Source organism: Rhinopithecus bieti, unplaced genomic scaffold (assembly GCF_001698545.2).
Source record: "Rhinopithecus bieti isolate Rb0 unplaced genomic scaffold, ASM169854v2 scaffold_81727, whole genome shotgun sequence".
NCBI classification, from domain to species: domain Eukaryota; kingdom Metazoa; phylum Chordata; class Mammalia; order Primates; family Cercopithecidae; genus Rhinopithecus; species Rhinopithecus bieti.
This window is the reverse complement of record NW_016834786.1, coordinates 909236-933699: the sequence shown is the minus strand read 5'-3', so window position 1 is coordinate 933699 and position 24464 is coordinate 909236. Positions and strand designations below refer to the sequence as shown.

Below are 24464 nucleotides of genomic sequence, written 5' to 3'. Positions count from 1 at the left end.
GTGTTTTAGCACTGTGAACCCTAAGAATAACATCAATATATTTATTATGACACCTATTTAATTGGTATTTAACTTATTCCCTTTGGTATTTGATTTACCAAATCACTGAGAGTACAAAACTGTGTCTTTTTCAACTTGGCAATTCCAAAGTCTATGACAGATTTGACATAGATACTGCATACATATTTTTAATTGAATGAGTAAATAAAATATTAAAATCATAATGCATTTAAAGTTTTACCCCCTTGTTTTATAGGTAAACTGCTTCTATGATCTGAAGTCAGCAGCTATAAACCATAGATGGAGCCAAGGAACAATGTGACTTACTTTGTCCTCTTGGGCTTCACACAGAATCCAAAGGAGCAGAAAGTACTTTTTGTTCTGTTCTTGTTCTTCTACATTTTGACCATGGTGGGCAACCTGCTCATTGTAGTGACTGTCACTGTCAGTGAGACCCTGGGCTCACCAATGTATTTCTTTCTTGCTGGCTTGTCATTTATAGATATCATTTATTCTTCATCCATTTCCCCCAGATTGATTTCAGACTTGTTCTTTGGGAATAATTCCATATCCTTCCAATCTTGCATGGCCCAGCTCTTTACAGAGCACCTTTTTGGTGGATCAGAGGTCTTTCTCCTGTTGGTGATGGCCTATGACCGCTATGTGGCCATCTGTAAGCCCTTGCATTATTTGGTTATCATGAGACAATGGGTGTGTGTTGTGCTGCTGGTAGTGTCCTGGGTTGGAGGATTTCTGCACTCAGTATTTCAACTTAGCATTATTTATGGGCTCCCATTCTGTGGCCCCAATGTCATTGATCATTTTTTCTGTGATATGCACCCTTTATTGAAACTGGTCTGTACTGACACCCATGTTATTGGCCTTTTAGTGGTGGCCAATGGAGGACTGGCTTGCACTATCGTGTTTCTACTCTTACTCATCTCTTATGGTGTCATCTTGCACTCTCTCAAGAACCTTAGTCAGAAAGGGAGGCGAAAAGCCCTCTCAACCTGCAGTTCCCACATCACTGTGGTTGTCTTCTTCTTTGTTCCCTGTATTTTTATGTATGCTAGACCTGCTAGGACCTTCCCCATTGACAAATCAGTGAGTGTGTTCTATACAGTCATAACTCCAATGCTGAACCCCTTAATCTACACTCTGAGAAATTCTGAGATGACAAGTGCTATGAAGAAGCTCTGGAGAAGAGACCCCATATCAAGTAGTACATAAGTGAGTTACCCACCATGAACAGAGTCATTTGACTTTACAGCCTGTTTCCTTGGGACCCAGGAGTGTTCTTAAATCTGATGCATCTTCCCTTTCTTCAAAGCATTTACAATTATGATTAAAGAAAGAACTATATGATTGTGTTATTAATAACAGTTTATCTCCCTGCTAGCATGTAAGATCTATAATGTCTTGTTTTCCATTTTATCTGTAAGGACGTAATGCATAAAGCAAGGAGTCAATGATATGTAGTGAATTAGTTAAGAAATTTTAGAGTTACATTGATTTTAATCAAGTTATGCATGTATCTTTTGCCTTTATTTCTGAGACTTAATTTCATTTTAGTTAGATTCTTGTCATTTAAGTTCATTCTTATTATACTATTTAAAATAGTTAATGGTATATTTCATACTAATGCAGTCCTTTTCATCCAATTTAACTTGTACTATATGCATATTTTAGTGTAATACTTCTGCCTTTTAAAATAAAATTGAATACAAAATAAATAATCATAAATAGTAAAAATGGAAACCATACAAAATAATATAAAATGAGAAATAAATCTCTTGTCCATCTCTGAGTGCAATCTCCTAGTTCTCTTTGTCAGAGGAAGTCACTATTATCTGTTTCTTAAGATGTTTCAAGTAATAATCTTTGAAAATGTAAATATATTTAAATATATGTATGTGTGTTTTTCTCTATGTATAGAAGTTTGCTACTACACATAGAAGGGAGCTAGGGCCTAAGATGTGGGCGCATAACTCTTCCCAGTCCCCTATCCTATTGTGGCCGGTTAGTATCCAGGATGCAAGACAAAGTCCTCTTGACTCTTCACGATTCACTCTCCTCTCCTCAAGCAGAAGGAAGGAGTCACTTTTGTTGCTGCAAGCTGCACTGCCTGGGGTCCGGGGATGGGTGGCACAAGCACTCCCTTGGCAGCCCTGGCTGGTGTCTCCCTAGGTCGTGTGCCACCCTATTGCACTGGCTCTAAGTCTAAACCAGCACTAGGACTTGTGTAGGAATTGCAGGCCTTATGTCCTAGGCCTTAAGGCCTAGGAGGTTTAACGCTGAGGTTTACCTAAGATCCCAGAGCACTTTAGCCCACAGTGGTGAGGCTTGCGAAGAAGTTCCAGTTTTGACTTCTGGGATGAGGGATTCCCTTCTGACTAGGGCTGGTCCAAATGCATTTTCCATGGGTGGGTGCCAGGTGAGCTCAGCCTGGCTTTGCTCTCTGCTGTGACAAGGTAGCACTGAGTTCAATGCCAAATCTCCAGTGTCTATTCTGTTTTTTCCTCAAGTGCACAGATTATCTCTTTGCACCATGCAGCCACTGCTGTGGAATCGAGGAGGGCTTGGTATAGCAATTTAAGACTGTCTTTCCTACCCTCTTAAGTGTGTTTCATTCAGTGATGTGAAGTTAAAACCAGGTACTGGGGTTACTCACCCGGTTTTTTGTATTTATGCTTGTGCTTTTGTGTGTATGCTATTAGTTGTTGAAATTCAGTGTTCCTGCAGGAGGGACTGGGATTATGGGTGTGAGCCATTATGCCCATCCCAAGAAACATTTTCTATTATGGGGAGAGAGAGACAACAAATAAGTAAGCATACACATAAAAAGATAAAGGATAACAGAGTGGAAAGGTGTAAAAAGTGAAACAAATGATGTTATAGAGAGCTACTCCAAAGGTAGGGGGCTATGAGTTTTCAAAGGAGACCAAAGAGCAAGTATTAATAGTGTTTACATAACCACTTCCAGGGATAACAAGCAATAAACTGAAAGGACGTGAATAAGTACACTCACTGGAGAGGAGTGTCTGTTTGTGGAAAGGGGAATTCTATCTGACCTGGAGGAGTAGCAATAACATCTGTCCTCGATTAAAAAATACACATTTTATTAAAAATAAAATAAAGGTGATACACACACACGCAAACATACTTTAGCAACCTTAACCTACTATAATTAATTCAGCTCTAATTAAAATACAGATGATACAAAATTAAACATATGCATTTAAGCCATCATCTTTTTTCAAAACACCTTGTGTGTGCCTCCTGGCAGTTGGTGAACTTTCTGATGTATTCAACGGCGATGATCTCCACTTTGTCTCTGCATGTTCTCCTTTTATTTTAGTTTCTACCATTTTTTCCCCAAATAAAAGGTCTTGCACTCACTTAGAAATGCTGAGATAAATTGGTATAAAGTAAGACATCTGATTAACCAAATTTACACTAAAGTTAATTGGCCTTTTCATGGACTAGAAGACTATGCACAACCACTCCATACTCAAACATGCATTTCTCTCTCCAATGTTGTATGACCTAGCACCCAGCTCTTTACAGAGCATTTTTTTCTTGGTGGGTCACAGGTTTTCCTTCTGTTGGTGATGGCCTAGACCACTATAGAGCCATCTGCAAGTCCTTGCAGTATTTGGTTGTCATGAAGCAATGGCTGTGTGTTGTGCTGCTAGTGGTGTCCTGGGCTGGAGGATTTTTGCACACAGTAATTCAACTTGGCCTTATTTATGGGCTCCCATCTTATGACCCCAATGTCATTGGTCATTTTGTCTGTGACATGGACCCCTTAATGAAGCTTGTCTGTGACTATACACTCAACAGATTTGCCTATTTTGCAAGTCATGATTTAAATACTAGGTTTTATATATTTCATTTATGCCTAGACTGGACTGTTTCCTTTTTGATCTCATTATTCTTTTGTAATTTTTTCTCTAGAGGACATGGTTCTATAAATCTTTTTATACATAGGCATCTCTGGAGATACAGAGCCTACCCTCAGAATTACGATAAAGGTCCCAATGAATTTAATTAGAGAAGAATCACATTTGGAGATGCACCAGTCGAATGACTCAACAATATGTGCTGTAGTTCAAGTGTGGATAAAGTATCCACAGACTTCTGCCCTTACTTTGAAGAGTATTTGTTTATAGCAGTATTCACATGACTGATTTTTAAGGAATTAAAATGATAGACTCAAACATGATAAAATACAGATTAAAATTATTCTCCATCCTTCAGATTACCCAACGTTCAACTTTGAGGCAGGAATACAGGTTTGTATAACTGATTGATGATCAATATGTTGTAAAGGCTATTTCATTATTTTACTTTTATTGATATAAAATACAAATATTTATGTTAAAAAGTCACAATTCTCTCCCACAAATTCGAGTTTTTTCTTAACTTCAAAATGCTTATTTAACCTATTCATCTTTTGATGAACACTTGGGTTGATTCCATATGTTGGCTATTGTGAATAGTGCTCCACAAATTATGGGAATGTAGAGATGTCTTTGACATACCGATTTCATTTCTTTTGGATATGTAACTACCAGTGGGATTGCTAGATATATGCTAGTCCTATTTTTAATTTTCTGAGGAACCTCCACACTGTTTCCCGTAGTGGTTGTACTAATTTACATTCCTACCAACAGATTATGATCATTCCCTTTTCTTTACATCCTCATCAGCATTTATTTTCTGTTATTTTCATAATAGCCATTTTAACTGGGGTGAGATAATGTAATAAAAAGGCTAAAATTCTGCCATTTGCAGGAACGTGGATAGAACTGAAGGATACTATATTAAATAAAATGAGGCAGGCACAGAAAGACAAATATTGCATATGTTCACTCATGTGGGAGATTTAAAAAAATGACCTCATGACAGTAGTGAATAGAATGGTAGTTACTGGAGATGGGAAGGGTAGTGAGGAGAGGAGATGAAGAGGAGTTGATGAATATATACAGGAATACAGTTAGGTAGGAAGAATAAGATCATGATAGGGCAACTATAGTTTATAATTGGCTGTATATTTCAAAACAGCTAGAAGATAAAATTTAGAATTTTCTCAACATAATGAAATGATAAATGTTTGAGGTGATGGATAGCCCAATTACCCAGATATGATCATTACACATTGTGTGCTTTTGTCAAAATATTATGTATACCCCATAAATATATACAATTATAATGTATCCATAAAAATAAAAAATTAAAAAGTATTTATATAAACGTGTGTTATTAGGACAAATTTTGCCAACAATGAAGATTTTGGGTTTCAGTTCACAATCAAGATTGAGGCTTATTTAGGTTACAGACATTCTTCATATTCATTTTGAAAATCTCAATAATTTAGGCCGGGCGCGGTGGCTCAAGCCTGTAATCCCAGCACTTTGGGAGGCCGAGACGGGCGGATCACGAGGTCAGGAGATCGAGACCATCCTGGCTAATACGGTGAAACCCTGTCTCTACTTAAAATACAAAAAACTAGCCGGGCGACGAGGCGGGCGCCTGTAGTCCCAGCTACTTGGGAGGCTGAGGCAGGAGAATGGCGTAAACCTGAGAGGCGGAGCTTGCAGTGAGCTGAGATCCGGCCACTGCACTCCAGCCTGGGTGGCAGAGCAAGACCCCGTCTCAAAAAAAAAAAAAAAAAGAAAAAAGAAAATCTCAATAATTTAAAAGGTAACTTTTTTTTACCCTGAAAGACAGAGATAAATCAGACTTTCTAGAAGCATGGAAAACATTGGTCACATGGAAGCATTTCAAGGTCCAGTGATGGTTCATGTGTTATTTTGCTCTCTGTGTTCAGAGAGATGGTGTCAGTGTACACAGCTCTAATTTTTTTTTTTAGGACAAGAGAGAGGTACCATCATGAGAACTCAGAATGAACGATTGTTTTCTTATGCAGGTACCCAGGAAGTGTATTTATACGTAAGATTCTGAACTAGGCTTTACATTATGCAGTAACACTGATTATGTGGGAATTCTGTCTTTTAATAGTTCTCTAAGTGATTCTGATAATAAGCCACATTAGAGGTTCTTCATGATTGCTAAACTATATGTGAATTGACTCAATTCTGTAACACTTTTTTGGATATTTTAACATTAAAAATTGCAGAATAAATTTACTTTCTCTAAATCAGTGTTCGCAGAAACTAATTTCAAGTGTAACCATTTGGGAGATATTTTAATGGGCAGGTATTAGTAAATCTCTTTATAGGATCAAGCAATGTGTTCTCTAAGCATTGATTAATATGCTAAAAATTAGATGATATAGCTTCTGTAGAAGTTGAATGAGTGACTTTCAAGAACCCAAGTAAGACTTAAGTAAGCAAGGTGTTACTTCAATTCATAAGAATGATAGATCAAGTAAGAAGAGTATTGAAATTGACAACTGGATTTAGTAAAGTGAAACTGTTATTTAGAAAGAATAACAGAGAATCAAGATGGGGTGGTTGCTTGAAAGAGATATGCGGTCCAAGGATATAAATATATTTTTAAACGTGGGGATAGATCATACAAATATGCTGGAAGAAGGATGCACTATAGGGAGGAAAATTGTTGACACTGGAAATGGAGGAGAAAATTGCAGGAGCACTGTTCTTAAGAGTGGTAAAGAGCATGCAATCTAGTGCACGAGTAGAGAGGTTGGCCATAGTTAGCAACACAGACAATCTGTGTGTTTGAAGAGTAGATGGAACATTATTTATGAGGTCAGATTGAAGTAAATGCCAACAGAAACTTAGAGAGTGACTAGTTGTCATTACTAGGCTTATTTTAAGAGATAGCTGGGCTAGTGAATATTGTCACTGCTTATGATACAGTTTGTGTGTGTGTGTGTGTGTGTGAAGCCTTCTTTTCCTCTACCTCTCTCTTCTTGCCTCCCTCCCTTCCTTCTCCCCTATTTCTTTCCCTCCCTCTTTTCTTCCATCTTCCTTCCTTCCTTCCTTCCTTTCTTCCTTCCTTCCTTCCTTCCTTCCTTCCTTCCTTCCTTCCTTCTTCTCCTCTGTTAGTTTTATTCTTTCACACACACAACTTCTCACCTCTCCCCACATCAGCAATGCAAATGTAAACCCTGCTTACAACAAAAAACACATATCCTTCCTTATTTTCCCATGCTCATATAATCATACACAAACACTTATAAATGGATACATGTATTTTTATTTTGTTTGCTGAATCATGTTATACTGAAACGGCTGCAATTAATTTTTTAAATATCTGTATTCCATTTTTTTTGTTTGTTTGTTTAGTGCCATTATAAGTAATGTCACAAAAACATGCCATGCATCTGTCCTTATGTACTAGGGCTTTAATTTCTATGGGATAGCTTTTAAAGGGAGCAATTGTGTTAAAAGATATTTTCACTTTCATTAGAGATTGCTAACTTTTGCTCCAAAATATTATAAAATTCATATTTTGCTGTCAGTGTAAGAAACTACCCTTTTTTGTTTTGCTAGCTATAGCTACTATCACTTTTAAAACATTTTGCCAGTTTGATGAATATAAGGTGATATTTGTTTTTTATTTTGCATTTTCTATTTATAGGTGAACTTCAGCACCCTATTATATTTGGCCATTTGAATGTACTGTTTTTTTTAAATTGCTGGTTTCTATCATTTGCCCACTTTGCTATAGGTTTGTCTTTTATTTATTAATTGCTTAGAGCACTCTCTCTATTTTAAATATTAACTCTATGTCCTCAAAATTATAAATATTTTAAAATGATATCTTTTCCTGAATTCTTAAACAATTTTGAAATTGTCAAATATATTTATTTTGGATTTCATTTATTAGTTAAGAAGATTCTGCCATCCCGAAAATGTAGAAAGTCATCTCCTTTATTAACTGGAAAGTAAATGTAAAGTAAATCTAACTTTTATATTAAATCTTTAATTCATTTGTATTTATTTTTGTTTATGGTATTAGCTATATGCATAATTTTATGATCTTCCAGATGTAAAACTAGTTTTGGCCAACTCATTTATTTAATAAACTGTCCTTTCCCCATATACATCCCAAATTACTTATTTCTCTCTCCATTAATTTGTAAGATTCCTGAGGTTGGGGACCATGCTTTAATCAGCCTTGTATTCTTATAATGTCTTGCAATTCTGGAACATAATAACTCATAGCACCTATTTGTTGAATGAATAAACAAGTTATCCTAAAATTTCATGAAGTTACTAGTAATAATTATATTTTCAGGTAATTTTGTCCTGAACACCAGAATAAAGACATAGAGAAAGACATATGGAACAAAGGAACAATGTGACTGAGTTTGTCCTTGGGGGGCTCACTCAGAGCCCTCAGGGACAGAAAATACTATTTGTTGTGTTCTTGCTCATCTACATTGTGACAATGTTAGGCAACATACTCATTGCTGTGACTGTGGTGGTCAGCCCAAGTTTGGATACCCCTATGTACTTCTTCCTTGGCTATTTATCTTTTATGGATGCCGTTTATTCTACTACAGTTACCCCAAATATGATTATAGACTTACTCTATGAGAAGAAAACCATCTCGTTCCAAGCTTGCATGACCCAGCTTTTTATAGGACACTTATTTGGGGGTGCTGAGATTTTACTCCTGGTTGTCATGGCCTATGACCGCTACGTGGCCATCTGCAAACCCCTGCATTATTTGACCATCATGAACCAAAGGGTGTGCGTTCTACTGCTGCTGTTGGCCTGGGTTGGAGGTTTCTTGCATGCTGTAGTTCATCTTCCTTTTGTGTATAACCTTCCCTTCTGTGGCCCCAATGTCATTGACCTTTTCATCTGTGACATGTACCCTTTATTAAAACTTGCCTGCACTGACACCTACGTTATTGGCCTTACTGTGGTTGCCAGTGATGGGGCAATCTGTGTGGTCATCTTTATGCTCTTACTCATCTCCTATGGGGTCATTCTGCACTCCCTGAAGAATCTTAGTCAGGAAGGGAGGCACAAAGCCTTATCCACCTGTGGCTCCCACATCACTGTAGTGATCCTCTTCTTTGTCCCTTGTATTTTCATGTATGTGAGACCTCCTTCGACTTTGCCCATTGATAAATCCTTGACTGTGTTTTACACTTTTATCACCCCTGTGTTGAACCCTCTAATCTATACTTTAAGAAATGCAGAGATGAAAAATGCTATGAAGAAGCTCTGGACCAGAAAAAGAAAATGAGGTGGCAGACAAATATATCATCTGTTTTAAATGAAGAGTTGCTCCCTCCAGAAAAGCCGTGTGTGATTATTTAATTGCAGTAAAATTTTCCTCAGGTTTAATAACCCGTATGCAGTGAAAATCATTTATTACATGAATACTTGCAATGATTAAAATATATTTAGAAGATTTTCATAATTTATTGGAAAATATATGTTTCCTTTTGTCTGTAGAATGGCTCTCGAGATGATAAATTTATGTTAATACTGTAAATTTATTTAAGTTTATGAAAGGGTTTCTCATGTTTTCTTTTAAATAAAGTTAATCCTTTTCAGAATTAATAGTGCTCATTANCTGAGTATACTAAAACAATCTGAATGAAAAGGGGAGACATGTAGAAAAATAACTAAATCTTACTTATTTCTCTAATTGAGAAATCATATTATGTCCTCAGGCGAAGCGGCTTGATTTGGTGCTATATTTATATGAAAATGATCCATTGATCTTCCCAGATGTTTAGAATATCTGATAATACCTCTGCTATTTTTCAATACCCCTATCTCATGGCCTCCTAAAAACAGCCAGGCTCTGCTTTTCATATGTAAAATTAGCATAATCTATAATCTATGAACTTCAAATATGCAATGCAGAGCCTGATAGCAAATATTTTGGAATACATAATTGTCAAGAAAGATAGACAGGTGTGGTAGTGCATGTCTGTGGTTCCAGCTGCTCAGGAGGCTAAGGTTGGGGGATTTCTTGAGCCCGGCAGGTCAAGACTGCAGTGAACCATGATCATGCTACTGCACTGTAATGCGGGTGACAGAGCCAGATTGAGAAAAAAAAAAAAAAAAAAAAAGACAAAGATGCTGGCAATATATGATGTTTCCATTCTTTATTGATAGAATGCAGATTATTAGATAATAAAAGGACTAAAACATATTGTTTCATTGGAAAGAAACTTCATTCATAAAATCTGTGTGAAAATTTCTTTTGAATTAGACTTGAAATAAAATTTTATCTGCCTCTGACTACAGGTAGAAAAACATGTAGTCAAAGAAACTCATTGTTCCTGCTTCTTCTCTGTAGTCTGGATTCATGAGGGACTAAGGCTAGGGAAAAACATAAGTCAATTTCACTGGTAAATCACACTATATACATTTACTTTGTATTATTATTTTTATCCTTATTATTATTACATGGAGATTTCTTGTATCATCCAAGTTCTTCCAAAACATAGCACCATTCTCCAAATAGTATCAAGCATTTGGTAGTACCAGAGTTTATATAACTAGGTCCTGCATTTTTGGATATGTAGTTAATTTTCCAGTTTCTATGGTTCTATTGAGTGATGATATAAAAAATCTTGGTTAATTATCCGTTTATGTTTATGGGTCTGAAAGTTCTCTGAAGTCAGGGAAAGTTACATCTCTTTGTGATCCCTGTTCCTTGCACAATGTCTGACACATAGAACCCACTCCATAAACTTTGTTAATTACTTGTATCCTTGAATTCTTAATCTATTGGAGTCAGAATTTTTACTGATACATTCTGATAAACTTTTTCTGTATCAAAGATGCATATATGTTCATACCATTCCTTGACATTTGCTATAAATATGTACCTTACTATGTTATTGATGCTACAATTATGGATGTTTTTATACACAAATGTTTTATCTTAACTTTTTTACTTCTTAATTTTTTTTGTCATATCACACCTCAGTAAATTCCATTTCCCTCTAGTGACTTTATATATTTTAGCACCTTATTTTATTTACTTATTTTTCTTTTTAGCTTTTGTTTTAGAATCAGGAGGCACACGTGCAGGTTTGTTACAAAGGTATATTGCATGATGCTGAGGTTTGGAGTATGATCGCGTCCCCACCCAGATAGCGAGCGTGATACCCAGTAGGTAGTTTTTGAGCCCTTGCCCACCTCTCCCTCTCCTGCCTCTAGTCGTCCCCATTAAAAAAAGAACTTTACAAGAACATTTGTTTTCAAGCCAATGGAAAATTTATTTTCTTTTCATAATAAAATATTGAAGTCTAGTTTTCCTAAACAGGTAAAATAATCTGCCAATGTAATCCATTAATTATTTTCAATAGTAATTTGGAACTTCTCCTTTTAGTATGTCAAATTCTTTACATCTAGAAGGTTCAATCTTGGGACATTTCTTTTATTTCTTTTCTTTTCTTTTTTTTTTTTTACCAACACACTATCCCAGTGGTCAAGGATTTTAAATATTTATTTATACTTAATAGAGACAGTCTCCCCTAATTACTAATCTTTTCAGCTTTCTTGCAATTTCTAAATATTTATTTTCCTAATAAACCTTAGGGCTGTTTTGTAAAGCTTTTCATAAAATTATATTTAGGGTTTCATGACCCTACTTGTTTATTTTGAGGAAAATGTATATTATAACATCTTGTTTTCCTACCTAGAATAAGACACCTATTGTGAAGTCTTGATTGATAAATCTCAATCAGAAAGTGGGCAAAGGACATGCACAGACACTTTTCAAAACACGACATACATGCTGTCAACAAGCATATGAAAAAAGGTCAATATTAGTGATCATTAGAGAAATGCAAATCAAAACCACAGTGAGATACCATCTCACACCAGTCAGAATGGCTATTATTAAAAAGTAAAAAAATTACAGGTGCTGGAGAGGTTGCAGAGAAAAAGGGAATGCTTACACAATGTTGATTGGGGTGTAAATTAGTTCACCCATTGTGGAAAACCATGTGGTGATTCCTCAAAGACCTAAAAATAGAGCTACTATTTGACCCAGCAACCTCATTACTGGTTATATACCCAAAATAATATAAATCATTCTAACATAAAGACACATGCATGCACATGCCCATTGCAGCACTATTAATTGCAAAGACATGGAATCAACATAATGGCCCATCATTGGTAGATTGGATAAAGAAAATGTGGTACATACACAGCATGGAATACTATTCAGCCATAAAAAAGAACAAGACCATGTCCTTTGCAGAAACATGGATGGAGCCAGAGGTCATTATCCTTAGCAAACTGACACAGGAATGGAAAATCAAACACCACATGTTCTCACTTCTAAGTGGGAGCTAAATGATGAGAACACAAGAACACATAGAGAGGAACAACAGACACGATGGAGGGTGGGAGGTGTGAGAGGATCACAGAAATACTGATGGGTACTAGGCTTAATACCTGGGTTGAGGAAATAATCCATACAACAAACCTCTGTGTCAGACTTCTAAAATGACAAACCTCCATGACACCCCCATAACAAACCTTCACATGTACCACTGAACTTAAAGGTTAAAAAAGGTGTAAATGTCTTCATAGTCTATATACACCTTACTTTTTGATTTGTTCATTTAAAAAGGGAATCCTCTTATTTACATTTGATTAATATTTTCAACGAGCTGACAAAAGAGGACTCGGCATCTTTTCCTGGCATTTCCTGGCACAATCTTTAAAGCCACGGGCATGGGTCTGTATTCAGACACACATAGGCTTGTATCTGACCATATATGGGTTTGAATGTCATAGTATAGGAGTCTGTATTTGACTGTGTAATTGGATCTGTATCCCACAGCACGTATGACCATATATAGGTGTGTATCCAATGACACTTGGGTCTATCTAACTGAACACAATGTCTATGTATGAACACACAGGTCTGTATGTGAAAACACAAAAATCAGTATTTGCTTTTATGATTGTATTTATATAAGTTTTGCATATGATATCACCCTGTCCTGTGTCTGTCTACACATGGGGCTATATCTTGTCATATACTGAGCTGTACTGGACCACACGTGTGTTAATATCTGCCCATATATTTAGGGTTTTGGGAATATATTTCGGGCCATTTACAGGTCTTTATCTAAGACACATGGGTTGTAGTATTATAGATATATGCTTGTTAGGAGGTAGTGTAAAGACTAATTGTATAACTGTCAAAAAGTTTTAAAACACAATTGTAAAATTATATACTTCTACAAGGGGCATATGAGAGTTCCAGTTATTCTGCATCCTCAGTAACATTTGGATTGGTTTTAGTTTGCATTTCCTGGATGACTAAAGATGTTGAGCATATAATTATTGGCGGTCTGCTGAACATTAAAAAAAATCATGTGGTTTGTCTTGACTTGTAAAACTTCTTTATACATTCTAGATACAAGTTCTTACTCAGACATATGTATTGCAAGCACACCCACAGTGTATGGCTCACTTTTTCATATCATTAACAGTTTTTATGAGCCAAAGTTTTATTTTGATGAAGTTCTACTTAACAATTGTTTTTAGCCAAGGTCTTTCAGATGGAATATCAACAAAGAAAGTTCAGACTTAATCTGCACTCAAGACCAACTGGATATAATAAGTATTAATAAGTATTTACAGAACATTTCATCCAGTGGCTGCCGGATACATTTTCTTTTCCTCAGCACACAAATCATTCTCAAGGATATACTGTATGTTAGGTTACAAAACAAGTCCAAAAACATTTTAAAAATTTGCAATAATATCAAGTATCTTCTCTGACCACAATGAAATAAAACTAGAAATTAATAATGAGAAATTTTGGAAACTATACTAGTATATGGAAATTAAACAAAATGCTCCTGAATGATCAGTAGGGTCCCTAAAGAAATTAAGAAGAAAATTGATAAATTTCTTGGAAAAAAAAACAACGGAAACAAATATACCAAAATCTATCAAATACTGAGAAAGCATTACTGAGATGGAAGTTTATAAGTGCTTACACCAAAAAAAACCCTTCAAATAAGCAAACAAAGCATCTTAAAGGAGTAGAAAAGCAAGAGGAAGTAAAGCCAAAAATTAGAGGAAAAGAAATGATAAAGATCAGAGCAGAAATAAATAAATAAAAATACAAAATATCAATGAAACGAAAGATTGGTTTTTTGAAAAGTTAAACAAAATTGATAGAACTTTAGCCAGAGTAACTAAGGAAAAAGATCCAAATGAATAAAATCAGAAATGAAAAAGGAGACATTAAAATTGATACTGCAAAAATTCAAAGGATCACTAGTGGCTACTACGAACAATTATATGCAATAAATTGGAAAATCTATAAGAAGTGGACAAATTCCTAGATGCAAATAACCTACCAAGATTGAATGAGGAAGAAATCCAAAACCTGAGAGATTGAAGTCATAAAAAGTCTCCAAGTAAAGAAAAGCCCAGGAGCGGATAACGTCACATCTGAATTCTACCAAACATTTAAAGAAGAATTAATACCAATCCTACTCAAACTATTCTGAAGAATAGAGGAGTAAGGAATATTTTCGAACTCATTCTGAGGCCATTGTTACCCTGATATCGAAACCAGACAAGGATATATCAACAACAACAACAAAAAAAAACGAAACCACAGGCCACTATCTCTGATGCATATTGAAGCAAAAACCCTCAACAAAATACTAGCAAACTGAATTCAACAATACATTTAAAAGATCATTCATCATGACCAAGTGGGATTTATCCCTGGGATTTCAACATATGTAAACCAGTGTGATACATCATATCAACAGAGTAAAGGGTGGTAAAAACCATATGATCATTTCAACTGATGCTGAAAAAGTATTTGATAAAATTCAACATCCCTTCCTATAAAGCCCTGAAAAAGCTGGGGGTAGAAGGAACTTACCGCAACATAATAAAAGCTATATATGGGAGATCCACAGCTAGTCTCACAGTGAATGGTGAAATATGGAAAACCTTTCCTCTAAGATCTGGAACACGAGGATGCCCACTGTCCCCATTGTTATTCAACATAGTACTTGAAGTCCTAGCTAGAGCAGTTAGACAAAAGAAAGATATAAAGGGCATACAAATTGGAAAGGAAGAAGTCAAATTATCTTTGCTGATGATATGATCTTATATTTGGAATAACCACAACAAAACTATTAGAAATAATAAATCCCATAAAGTTTCAGGACACCAGATCAACATACAAAAGTCAATAGAATTTCTTATATGCCAACAGTGAACAATGTGAAAAAGAACAAATAATCCCATTTTAAAAAGTAACACATTATATTAAATATCTAGGAATTAATTTATCCAAACAAGTGGAAGATCTCTATAATGAAAACTATAAACACTGATTAAGGAAACTGAAGAGGACACACACAAAAAGGGAAAATATTTGATGTTCATGGATTGGAAGAAACAATTTTGTTAAAATGTCTGTACTACCCAAAGCAATCTACAGATTAAATATAATCCCTATCAAAATACCAATGACATTCTTCACAAAAATAGAAAAAAATTATCCTAAAATTTATATGGATTCATTAAAGATGCAGACTAGCCAAAGTTATCCTGAGCAAAAGAACCAAATTGGAGGAATCACATCACCTGACTTCATATTATGCTACAGAGCTATAGAAACAAAACAAGATGGCACTGGCGTAAAAACAGACACATAGACCAAAGGAACAGAATCGAGAACCCAGAAACAAATCCACACACCTACAGTGAACTAATTTCCAACAAAGGTGCCAAGAACATATGCTGGGAAAAGACAGTTTCTTCAACAAATAATGCTGGGAAAACTGGATGTCCACATGGAGGAGAATGAAACTAGATCTCTATTTTTCTCCAAATACAAAAATCTAATTAAAATGGATTAAAGATCTCAAACTATGAAACTACTACAAGATAACATTGGGGAAACTCTTGGACATTGGTCTGTGCAAAGATTTCTTGAGCAATATTTCCCTAGCACAGAAAGGCATAAGTAAAAATGGACAAATGGGATCACATCAAGTTAAGCTTCCAGACAGCAAAGGATACAACCAACAAAGTGAAGAGACAACTTGTAGAATGGGTGAAGATATTTGCAAACTGTGCATCTGACACAGAATTAATAATGACAATGTAGAAGTAGCGCAAACAATTCTATAGGAAAACATCTGGCTGGGCATGGTGGCTCATGCCTGTAATCTCAACACGTTGGCAGGCTGAGGCAGGAGGATCACCTGAGGTCGGGAGTTCAAGACCAGCCTGGCCAATATGGTGAAACCCCATCTCTACTAAAAATACAAAAATTAGCCAGGCATGGTGGTGCATGTCTATAATCCCAGCTACTCGGTAGGCTGAGGTAGGAGAATCGCTTGAACCCAGGGGGCGGAGGTTGTGGTGGGCTGAAATGGTGCCATTGCACCCTAGCCTGGGCAACAAGAGTGAAACTCCATCTCAAAAAAAAAAAAAAGAAAGAAAGAAAACACCTAATAATCCAATGAAAAAATGAGCAAAATATTAAGGAATCCTAATACACTGTTGATGGGAATGTACATTAGTACAACTACTATAGAGAACAGTTTGAAGGTTTTTCAGAAAACTAAAAGTTGAGTAACTATATGATCCAGCAATCCCTTTGCTCAATGCATACCTAAAAGAGAGGCAATTAGTATATCAAAGAGATATTGGCCTTCCCATGTTTGTTTCAGCACTGCTCACAATAGCCAAAATTTGGAAGCAACCTATATGTCCATTGACAGATAAATAAATAAAGAAAATGTGGTACCTATATACAATGGAGTACTATTCAGCCATTGAAAAGAATGAGATTCACTCATTTGCAACAACATGGATGAGACCAGAGGTCATTATATTATGTGAAGTAAGCCAGGCAAAGAAAGACAAACATCATGATTTCTAACTTATTTGTGGGATCTAAAATTCAAAACAATTGAACTTATGGATGTGGAGAATAGAAGGATGGTTACCAGAAGCTAGGAAGGGTAGCAGGGAGGTGAGAGGGTGGGAGATAAGGATGATTAATGGGTACAAAATAATCAGAAAGAGTGTATGAGACTTACGACTTGATAGCACAAAAGGGTGACTATGGTCGATAATATGTTAATTGTACATTTAAAAATAACTAAAAGAATATAAGTGGATTGTTTGTAATGCAAAGGGTAAATGCTTGAGGGGATGAATACCCCATTTTTTATGATATGATTGTTATGCATTGCATGCCTGTATCCAAACATGTAATGTACCACATAAATATATATAACTACTATGTACCCACAAAAATTTTAAAAAAGAATGTATATTCTGCAGCTTTTCAGTGCATTGTTCTCTTATGTAAATTGGTCAAATTTGTTAATGGTGTTGATTAAACCTCCCCTCCCCCTTCCTTCCGCCTCCCTTTCTTCTTCCCCCTTCCCGGAACCTCCCTATCTCCTTCCCCTTCCTCCTTCCCTTCCCCTTCCCTTCCCTCCCCTCCCCTTCCCTTCTCTCCCCTTCCCTTCTCTCTTGCTATATCACCCAGGATAAACTCAAACTCTTAGGCTGAAGTGATACTCCCATCTCAGCCTTCCAAGTAGCTAGGATGGAGAAACATACAACCATATCTATCCTTCTTTGTTCCTTGTATGTTTTTTAAATGCTTTGAAGTACATTTTTTGCCTTGTTTCAGATGAGACTTTGGACTTGGAGTTTGGGCTAATGCTGGAATGAATTAAGACTTCGAGGGACTGTTAGGAAGGCATAACTGTCTCTTTAAAATATGAAAGAGACATGAGATTTGGGAGGAGCCCAGGGTAGAATAATATGATTAGGCTTTGTGTCTCCACCCAAATCTTATCTTCAATTGTAATCCCTGTACCCCAAGTGTCAAGGGAGAGAAAAGGTGGAGGTAATTGAATCGTAGGGGCAGTTTCCCCCATGCTGTTCTCATGATAGTGAGTTCTCATGAAATCTGATGGTTTTATAAAGGGGGCTCTTTTCTCTTTGTTCAGCACTTATACTAAAGTGCCTTGCTTCCCCTTTGCCTTAGGCCATAATTGTAAGTTTCCTGAGGCCTCCCAAGATATGCTGAATTGTGAGTCAATTAAACCTCTTTCCTTTATAAATGACCCAGTCTCAGGCAGTTCTTTATAGCAGTGTAAAAATGGACTGATACATTAGAGGATTGAATTAATGGACTAATGATCATTATGGTTGCATATGACACAGATTCAGGCTTTGATTAAAAACCTCTACTCCAACCTAAAACTGTATAACTATGATTACCTGTCTTTCTAAATGTTAGAATCTCAACTTCGGTTCTAAGGCTCTCTGCCTGTAAGTTTCAGGCTTCTTAAGCACAGACTTTCTATCAACAAGGTTAGGTCCTCCTCTCTGAGGATGTGATTAGGTAAGAGAATCTGGGGCTGGTTTCCTCTTCATTCTGGCTCAAATATTACTTGCTTTACCTCGGTATTTCATAATGTAAAACATGATTTATTGTTCAATTTACTTTAGAATTTTTTTTCATATTACAAGATTTTCACATTACTCGGCATTCAGTTACTCTTTCTTGACAAAAGCCAAGTCGTTTCCTTGGCAGGAACCAAGTCTTCTCCCCCAGGCATTGTTCTCCAGAAGAAAAGCGTTCATTTGAATTTGTTCCAAATATTCTAATTAATCTATAAAAGCCTTATGTCTTTTTAATTAAAAATATTGCTGATGTAAAAGTCATAGACTATGTCTACATATATAAATGGAAGACTTCTTTTCCTGACAGAATAACTTATGAGATAGATAGGTTAAACATAAAAATTTCTGCCCAAGCTACAGTATGTCTTCAACTGATATCTAGTCCTCTAGATGGGTTGTTTTATTTCATCCACATTTGCTTGTAAAAATTTGTGGAGGATCTCAATTTCCTGGAATGAGATTTGGGAGATACAGAGACATGCCTTTAATAAGAAAAGAAGTGATCTTAGGGATATGCTATTTGAATGACTGAAAGACTGAAGAGATCTGCTTCTGACTGTGAGAAAGCTTTGTCATTGACTTTTTCACAAAGTTAAATCCCAGCAGTTCCTTGTTAGCTATAGAGCTAAATAGCTGGGCACATGAATGTTATAAATCCTTGATCACAGTAAAATATTCATGGTTGCTTCACCATAATTGACAGAGAAGATACAAATTCAAGAAACAAATTTTGGTGTTGACAAATTTTTTGTTTGCTTACCTGGGTCACCAGATAATGGGTGTGTCCAGGTTAATTCCCACTAATTAGGTCAATATTTATATAGTCATGCAAAGAAATTATCTCTGTTTTTCTATGAAGAACTTTTCCAGGGGATGTAAAATTTTAACTACCTTTGTACAGTAGATCCTGACATTATGTTTAAGTGTCTTTATATTTTGGACATCTGCTCTGGATACCTTTATACTTTTCTGAAAATTGAGATAATAGAAAGCCTGTGTGGAAATATGGAAATTGTCACACTAGGGAATATTTCTAAATCCATGAACCAGCCATACATTTTCACGTGTTTTAAGAACACAAATAGATGCATGAGGTATCTTTAGTAACCCTCAGTGAAAGAGGCATTGCTTCTCTGGACCAAGGACAAGACCCAAGATGTGAGTTTTTGAAGCAATTGACAAGGGCTACTCACTGAAACTTCCTGTAATGTTTTGAAATATAGCTAAAGTCTTAAATATCACATGTTTTCATTGGCGGAATCTTAATTGGGAAAATTAAGCAAGCGCAACACAGACATTAATCAGAGTATACAAGTATATTTGGTTTCTGTATATAGCCTTATAAGTGTTTATTTTCTAATTTGCCAAGTAACAAGAGAAACATGTTCCATGTTACACATAAAATAAGTAAACCAATAGATTTATAATCTAGTATGTAGAATATTTTATTACGTGATACATTAACAGTTATAGAATCATTTTTAGATGTATTTGATTAGAAAATTTAAAATTGCAGACTATGTCAGTGTGTTAGAGTATAAAGAAATCAATGCCTAATATGTTCTGGAAGCATGATATGGTCTTTTATGTGTTAATCTAAAAATTATCTCAGCATATACAAGTTCAGGAAAGTATTGAGTCTACTATTCTTTAGAGAGATTTACAAAACCGTATTGTTTAAGGGATTATTTTTGTTACTATGGGATTTTATCCTTCGAAAAGTCACATTCTTAGGAAGCTGTGTTAAGTTGTTTTGTCTAAAAAAAGTGTTAACTTAGTTATTTATGTTGAGTGCCTAGTAATATTATCTTTCAGTTTTTAAAGTATTGAATCTTTGATGACTTAAGCTAAAGAGGATAGTTTACATATCCTGGTTTTTACAAGTAAACATCTAAACTGCCCAAGAGAAGATTTATCCTGGTGAAATTTATCATTGATGATTAAAGAGAGAAAAGGAACTAAATCTTGCAGCAAGTAAGATGTGAAAAAAAGAGAATGAGCTATAGGTTTTATTATACCCTTGTGTTCTTCAACAGATGTGCCTTTGTTAGTCTATAACTTCAACAATGACAGAACTCTAGAATCAGCTGGAAGTGGTAATGTGAATGAGACATGTGGAACATTTATCACAACTGGGTTCTAGGGAAGCTCAAACTCTCTCTGCATATATCCTCCTCCACTGTCAGATCTATGTAAACGGAATCATCTTGTCCACATTTGAGGTTTAGTAATTCTGTAGTTTTCCTCAGCAGTGAATATCACAAAGTTTGTGTTTGTATCTCGACTTGTCCCATTGTTCTCTTTTCTTTAAGTTTGTCCTTAACTGTCAGATCTGGAGACACTAAGAGATCAATGTTGTTTTATTTTCTTTTGAATTTTCTTTTCTTTTTTCTTTTTACTAGGATCTGGTCTGTGTCTATTTGTTATGGCTATTCCCAAAGCCTTCTGAGTCACCCAGGGACCCAAAGGAGGTTGTGCTTCCAGTATTTCCTCATTAAAATAAATTTTCTGAAGAAGATTTTAGCAGAAAACTAGCCTCACTTTTTTTTTTTACTTTTTTGAGATAGTCTCACTTGGTCACCCAAGCTGGAGGACAGCAGCATGATCCTGGCTCACTGCAACCTCTGCCTCCAGGGTTCAAGTGATTCTCACACCTCAGCCTCTTGAGTAGTTGGGATAATAGGTGTGTATCACCATGCCCAGCTAATTTGCCTTACTTAATTATGAAATTAATCTTATTTCCTGTGAATATTAATGTATTTACTATAATTTCTCTTTTTTTCTGATTTGACCCATTTTTCTTTCATTGTCTACCATTTAGCTCTCCAGCTGATGATTGGTTCAACTTTTTTTTACTAGAATTCTGCTTGCTTCTCATTACGGTATATTTCGTTATGGTAAAATCACTACTCATACATAATTAAATATGTAATTCCTAAGACATACAATTTTATTGTGTGTCCCAAAAGGTTTCCCTGAATTATAAGTGTTTTATTCTTTTTAACTTAGACTATGTCTATAAATCTTTCCAAGTTGACAAAGATTCACATGATTTGTTCTATCTTCAAAGTGAAGCATTCAATAACACTGATAATAACTATAATTGATTGAGTCCTTACTAGATGCCAGCCAGTGTTCTAGGCACTTAACTTTCTTTTATAAATCAAGTTAGTTCATTGAGTTCAAAATTAATTGCTGAAAATTAAGCAATTAAGAGGTAAGGACTATTGGGATCCCCATTCTAAAAATGATGAAAGTAAGGGTCAGAGAGCTTTAGTAAGTGGCCCAAAGTCTCATAAAAAATGGTGAACATGAGGTTGTAGCTGAAGAAACGTGGCTCCAGTGTCCACATTATTCACAACATGCTACACTTTCTCTTTGAGGATGTCTTGGATCTTATATCGGTGCATACTCAGTGAGAAGCTTATAGTCAGTACTCACTGTAATAATAAAACCCATTGTCCCACAGACTACCCTTTTTCATGTTCCAGTCACGAGCTTGGAAATTTTTATTTAATTATATATTTATAAAAAAAGAAAAATATTGTCAGCAGAATACCATAAAGGAGAGGTGCACTAATAGTTCTGTAGATAGTTGACTAGAAAGGATTCTGAATTTCTCAAATTTAATCCCATTGTTTTCCAGTGAGTAAACTGAGGCAGACTTGTAAATGCATTCAAATGGCTCAAATCCATGCCTTCTTACATGGAATTTGGAATTTCTCTTAGAATATGCTTCTTTTTGGAATCTGGTAACTAAGATTCTATTTTTGAGTACTCTTGGTGTCTAGTGTTATGAATAAAACCATGTCCCACTGTTCTGTACCTCTTTCTACAGCGTCTATTTTCTCCTCTCTCACTACCCAGCTCATCTCAAGAATTCATAAAAAAAAAAAACACACACAGCATATTTGTTAGTTGGTGATAGTCATGAGTTAGTTCACTTGAGTTCAAATTAATTAAAATTAAGATATTGTATGTAAGTGGTGAAAAAATTGGGGTATAGGCAAGGATAAAATGGAGAGAATCACAGCTCCTTATAAGTTGGACGAGGAGTCAGACCAAGTAATCACTACAGGGAACAATGTGATGAATAATATCATAGCTATTTATATATTTCAGAGTCATGTCTTCTGACATTTAATGAAAGACTAATAAAGACTGAACATACTTCGAGGCATGAAGGAATGAAGGTCTAATAGTAGAAGGCCAGAGTACTGAGTGACGTATTTCAGAAGATGTTATTCTTGCACAGATCATATTATAAAGATACCACACATACAAACACAAAGGACTAAATCTACGTCAATTTATTTATTTAGAGTTTATTACCACAAGCAGAGAGTAGGTTATTTGAGACCAAGAACCTGTTGCCTATTCATCATAGCTGAATTCTGTGACAAGAAAAATGTTTTAAATAAGTTATAAAATGTATGAATGGCTTTTGGGACTTTAGCACTTCTTCTGTAAAGAATATTCACTAAAACTTAGAGGTAGAAGCCTTTACCTGTCGCAGAAACTAAAATCTTTGTGGAGAAATAGAATCGTCAAGGGAAGATGGACTCTTTGGATGAGAAACACAAGAGAGACTTACTGCATGTTTATTGTGTGTAAATCACTATTGAGGATACAACAATGAAGATGTGCTCTGTGACACAATGGATGAAATCATATTTCTGTTCACTATTTCATTACAGGTTCTGTTCTCCTGAGCTCTCACCTCTGATACAAGCCTGAAAGAAGAGTAAATGAGGCAGAATAACAATATTACAGAATTTGTCCTCCTGGGCTTCTCTCAGGATCCTGGTGTGCAAAAAGCATTATTCGTCATGTTTTTACTCACATATATTGTGACCATGGTGGGGAACCTGCTCATTGTGGTGACTATTATTGCCAGCCCTTCCTTGGGCTCCCCAATGTACTTCTTCCTTGCCTGCCTGTCATTTGTAGATGCTGTGTATTCCACTACCATTTCTCCTGTATTGATTGTAGACTTACTCTGTGATAAAAAGAGTATTTCCTTCCCAGCTTGCATGGGCCAACTGTTTATAGACCACTTGTTTGGTGGTACTGACGTCTTCCTTCTGGTGGTGATGGCTATGATCGCTGTGTGGCCATCTGTAAGCCACTGCACTATTTGACCATCATGAATCGACAGGTTTGCATCCTTCTCTTGGTGGTGACTGTGACTGGAGGTTTTCTGCATTCTGTGTTTCAAATTTTAGTTGTGTACAGTCTGCCTTTCTGTGGCCCCAATGTCATTGACCACTTTATCTGTGACATGTACCCATTATTGGAACTGGTGTGCACTGACACCTACTTTATAGGCCTTATGGTGGTTTTCAATGGTGGAGCAATCTGTATGGTCATCTTCATCCTTCTGCTAATCTCCTATGGTGTCATCCTAAACTCCCTTAAAACTTATAGTCAGGAAGGGAGGCGTAAAGCCCTGTCTACCTGCAGCTCCCACATTACCATGGTTGTCCTGTTTTTTGTTCCCTGTATTTTCATATATGTGAGACCTGTTTCAAACTTTCCTATTGATAAATTCCTGACTGTGTTTTATTCTGTTATCACACCCATGTTGAATCCTTTTATATACACATTGAGAAATTCAGAGATGAGAAATTCTATAGAAAAACTCTTGTGATCCCAAAGTGGGAAGACAGGATTTAGATGCTCCAAGCTCAATTAAGAAGTCATCCCATCATGGCATCTGTTTGAAGTTCAAGATCTCAACCTCTATATCCAGAACTGAGAGTGGGGCTGCTTGGGTGCAGGTCCTATTGTGTACATTTTAAATTATGTATTTTCTCTATGACACATCTATTGAGACAGGACATTTCTCCTGTATTCCCAGCACAGAGTGGAGAAAGGGAGGAATAGGTAATTAAAATAGATGCTCCTGTTCAAAAAGGAAGGCTATGGTACCTCCTTCTGTGTAATTTATTTAAAGACCTTGTGGAATATACAAGCACCATATTCACAAATATCTTTGAAACTAGCCCTTCTCAGACTTGAGCTGAAACTCTGTGTGCAGTCAGATAATAC

General features: G+C 35.9%; 3 protein-coding genes across 3 annotated transcripts; all 3 read left to right on the top strand.

The window, feature by feature from the left end:
* Positions 1–230: 230 nt before the first annotated feature.
* On the top strand, positions 231–1282 carry LOC108524668 (olfactory receptor 4A47). Its single transcript, XM_017865739.1, has one exon. It carries the CDS (start codon positions 301–303, stop codon positions 1228–1230), a length of 930 nt encoding a protein of 309 aa, XP_017721228.1. The 5' UTR covers positions 231–300; the 3' UTR covers positions 1231–1282.
* A 6995-nt stretch (positions 1283–8277) lies between these two features.
* Positions 8278–9195, top strand: LOC108524663 (olfactory receptor 4A15-like). Its single transcript, XM_017865733.1, has one exon. The coding sequence runs from the start codon at positions 8278–8280 to the stop codon at positions 9193–9195; it is 918 nt and encodes a 305-aa protein (XP_017721222.1).
* A 13966-nt stretch (positions 9196–23161) lies between these two features.
* Positions 23162–24108, top strand: LOC108524666 (olfactory receptor 4A8-like). Its single transcript, XM_017865737.1, is given in 2 exon segments — positions 23162–23507; positions 23510–24108. Coding segments are annotated over 2 exon segments (945 nt in total).
* The last annotated feature ends 356 nt before the right edge of the window (positions 24109–24464 follow it).

Bases quoted from the DNA above. Each gene is read 5' to 3' on its own strand.
- LOC108524668 (XM_017865739.1), top strand. From the start codon at position 301: ATGGAGCCAAGGAACAATGTGACTTACTTTGTCCTCTTGGGCTTCACA.
- LOC108524663 (XM_017865733.1), top strand. From the start codon at position 8,278: ATGGAACAAAGGAACAATGTGACTGAGTTTGTCCTTGGGGGGCTCACT.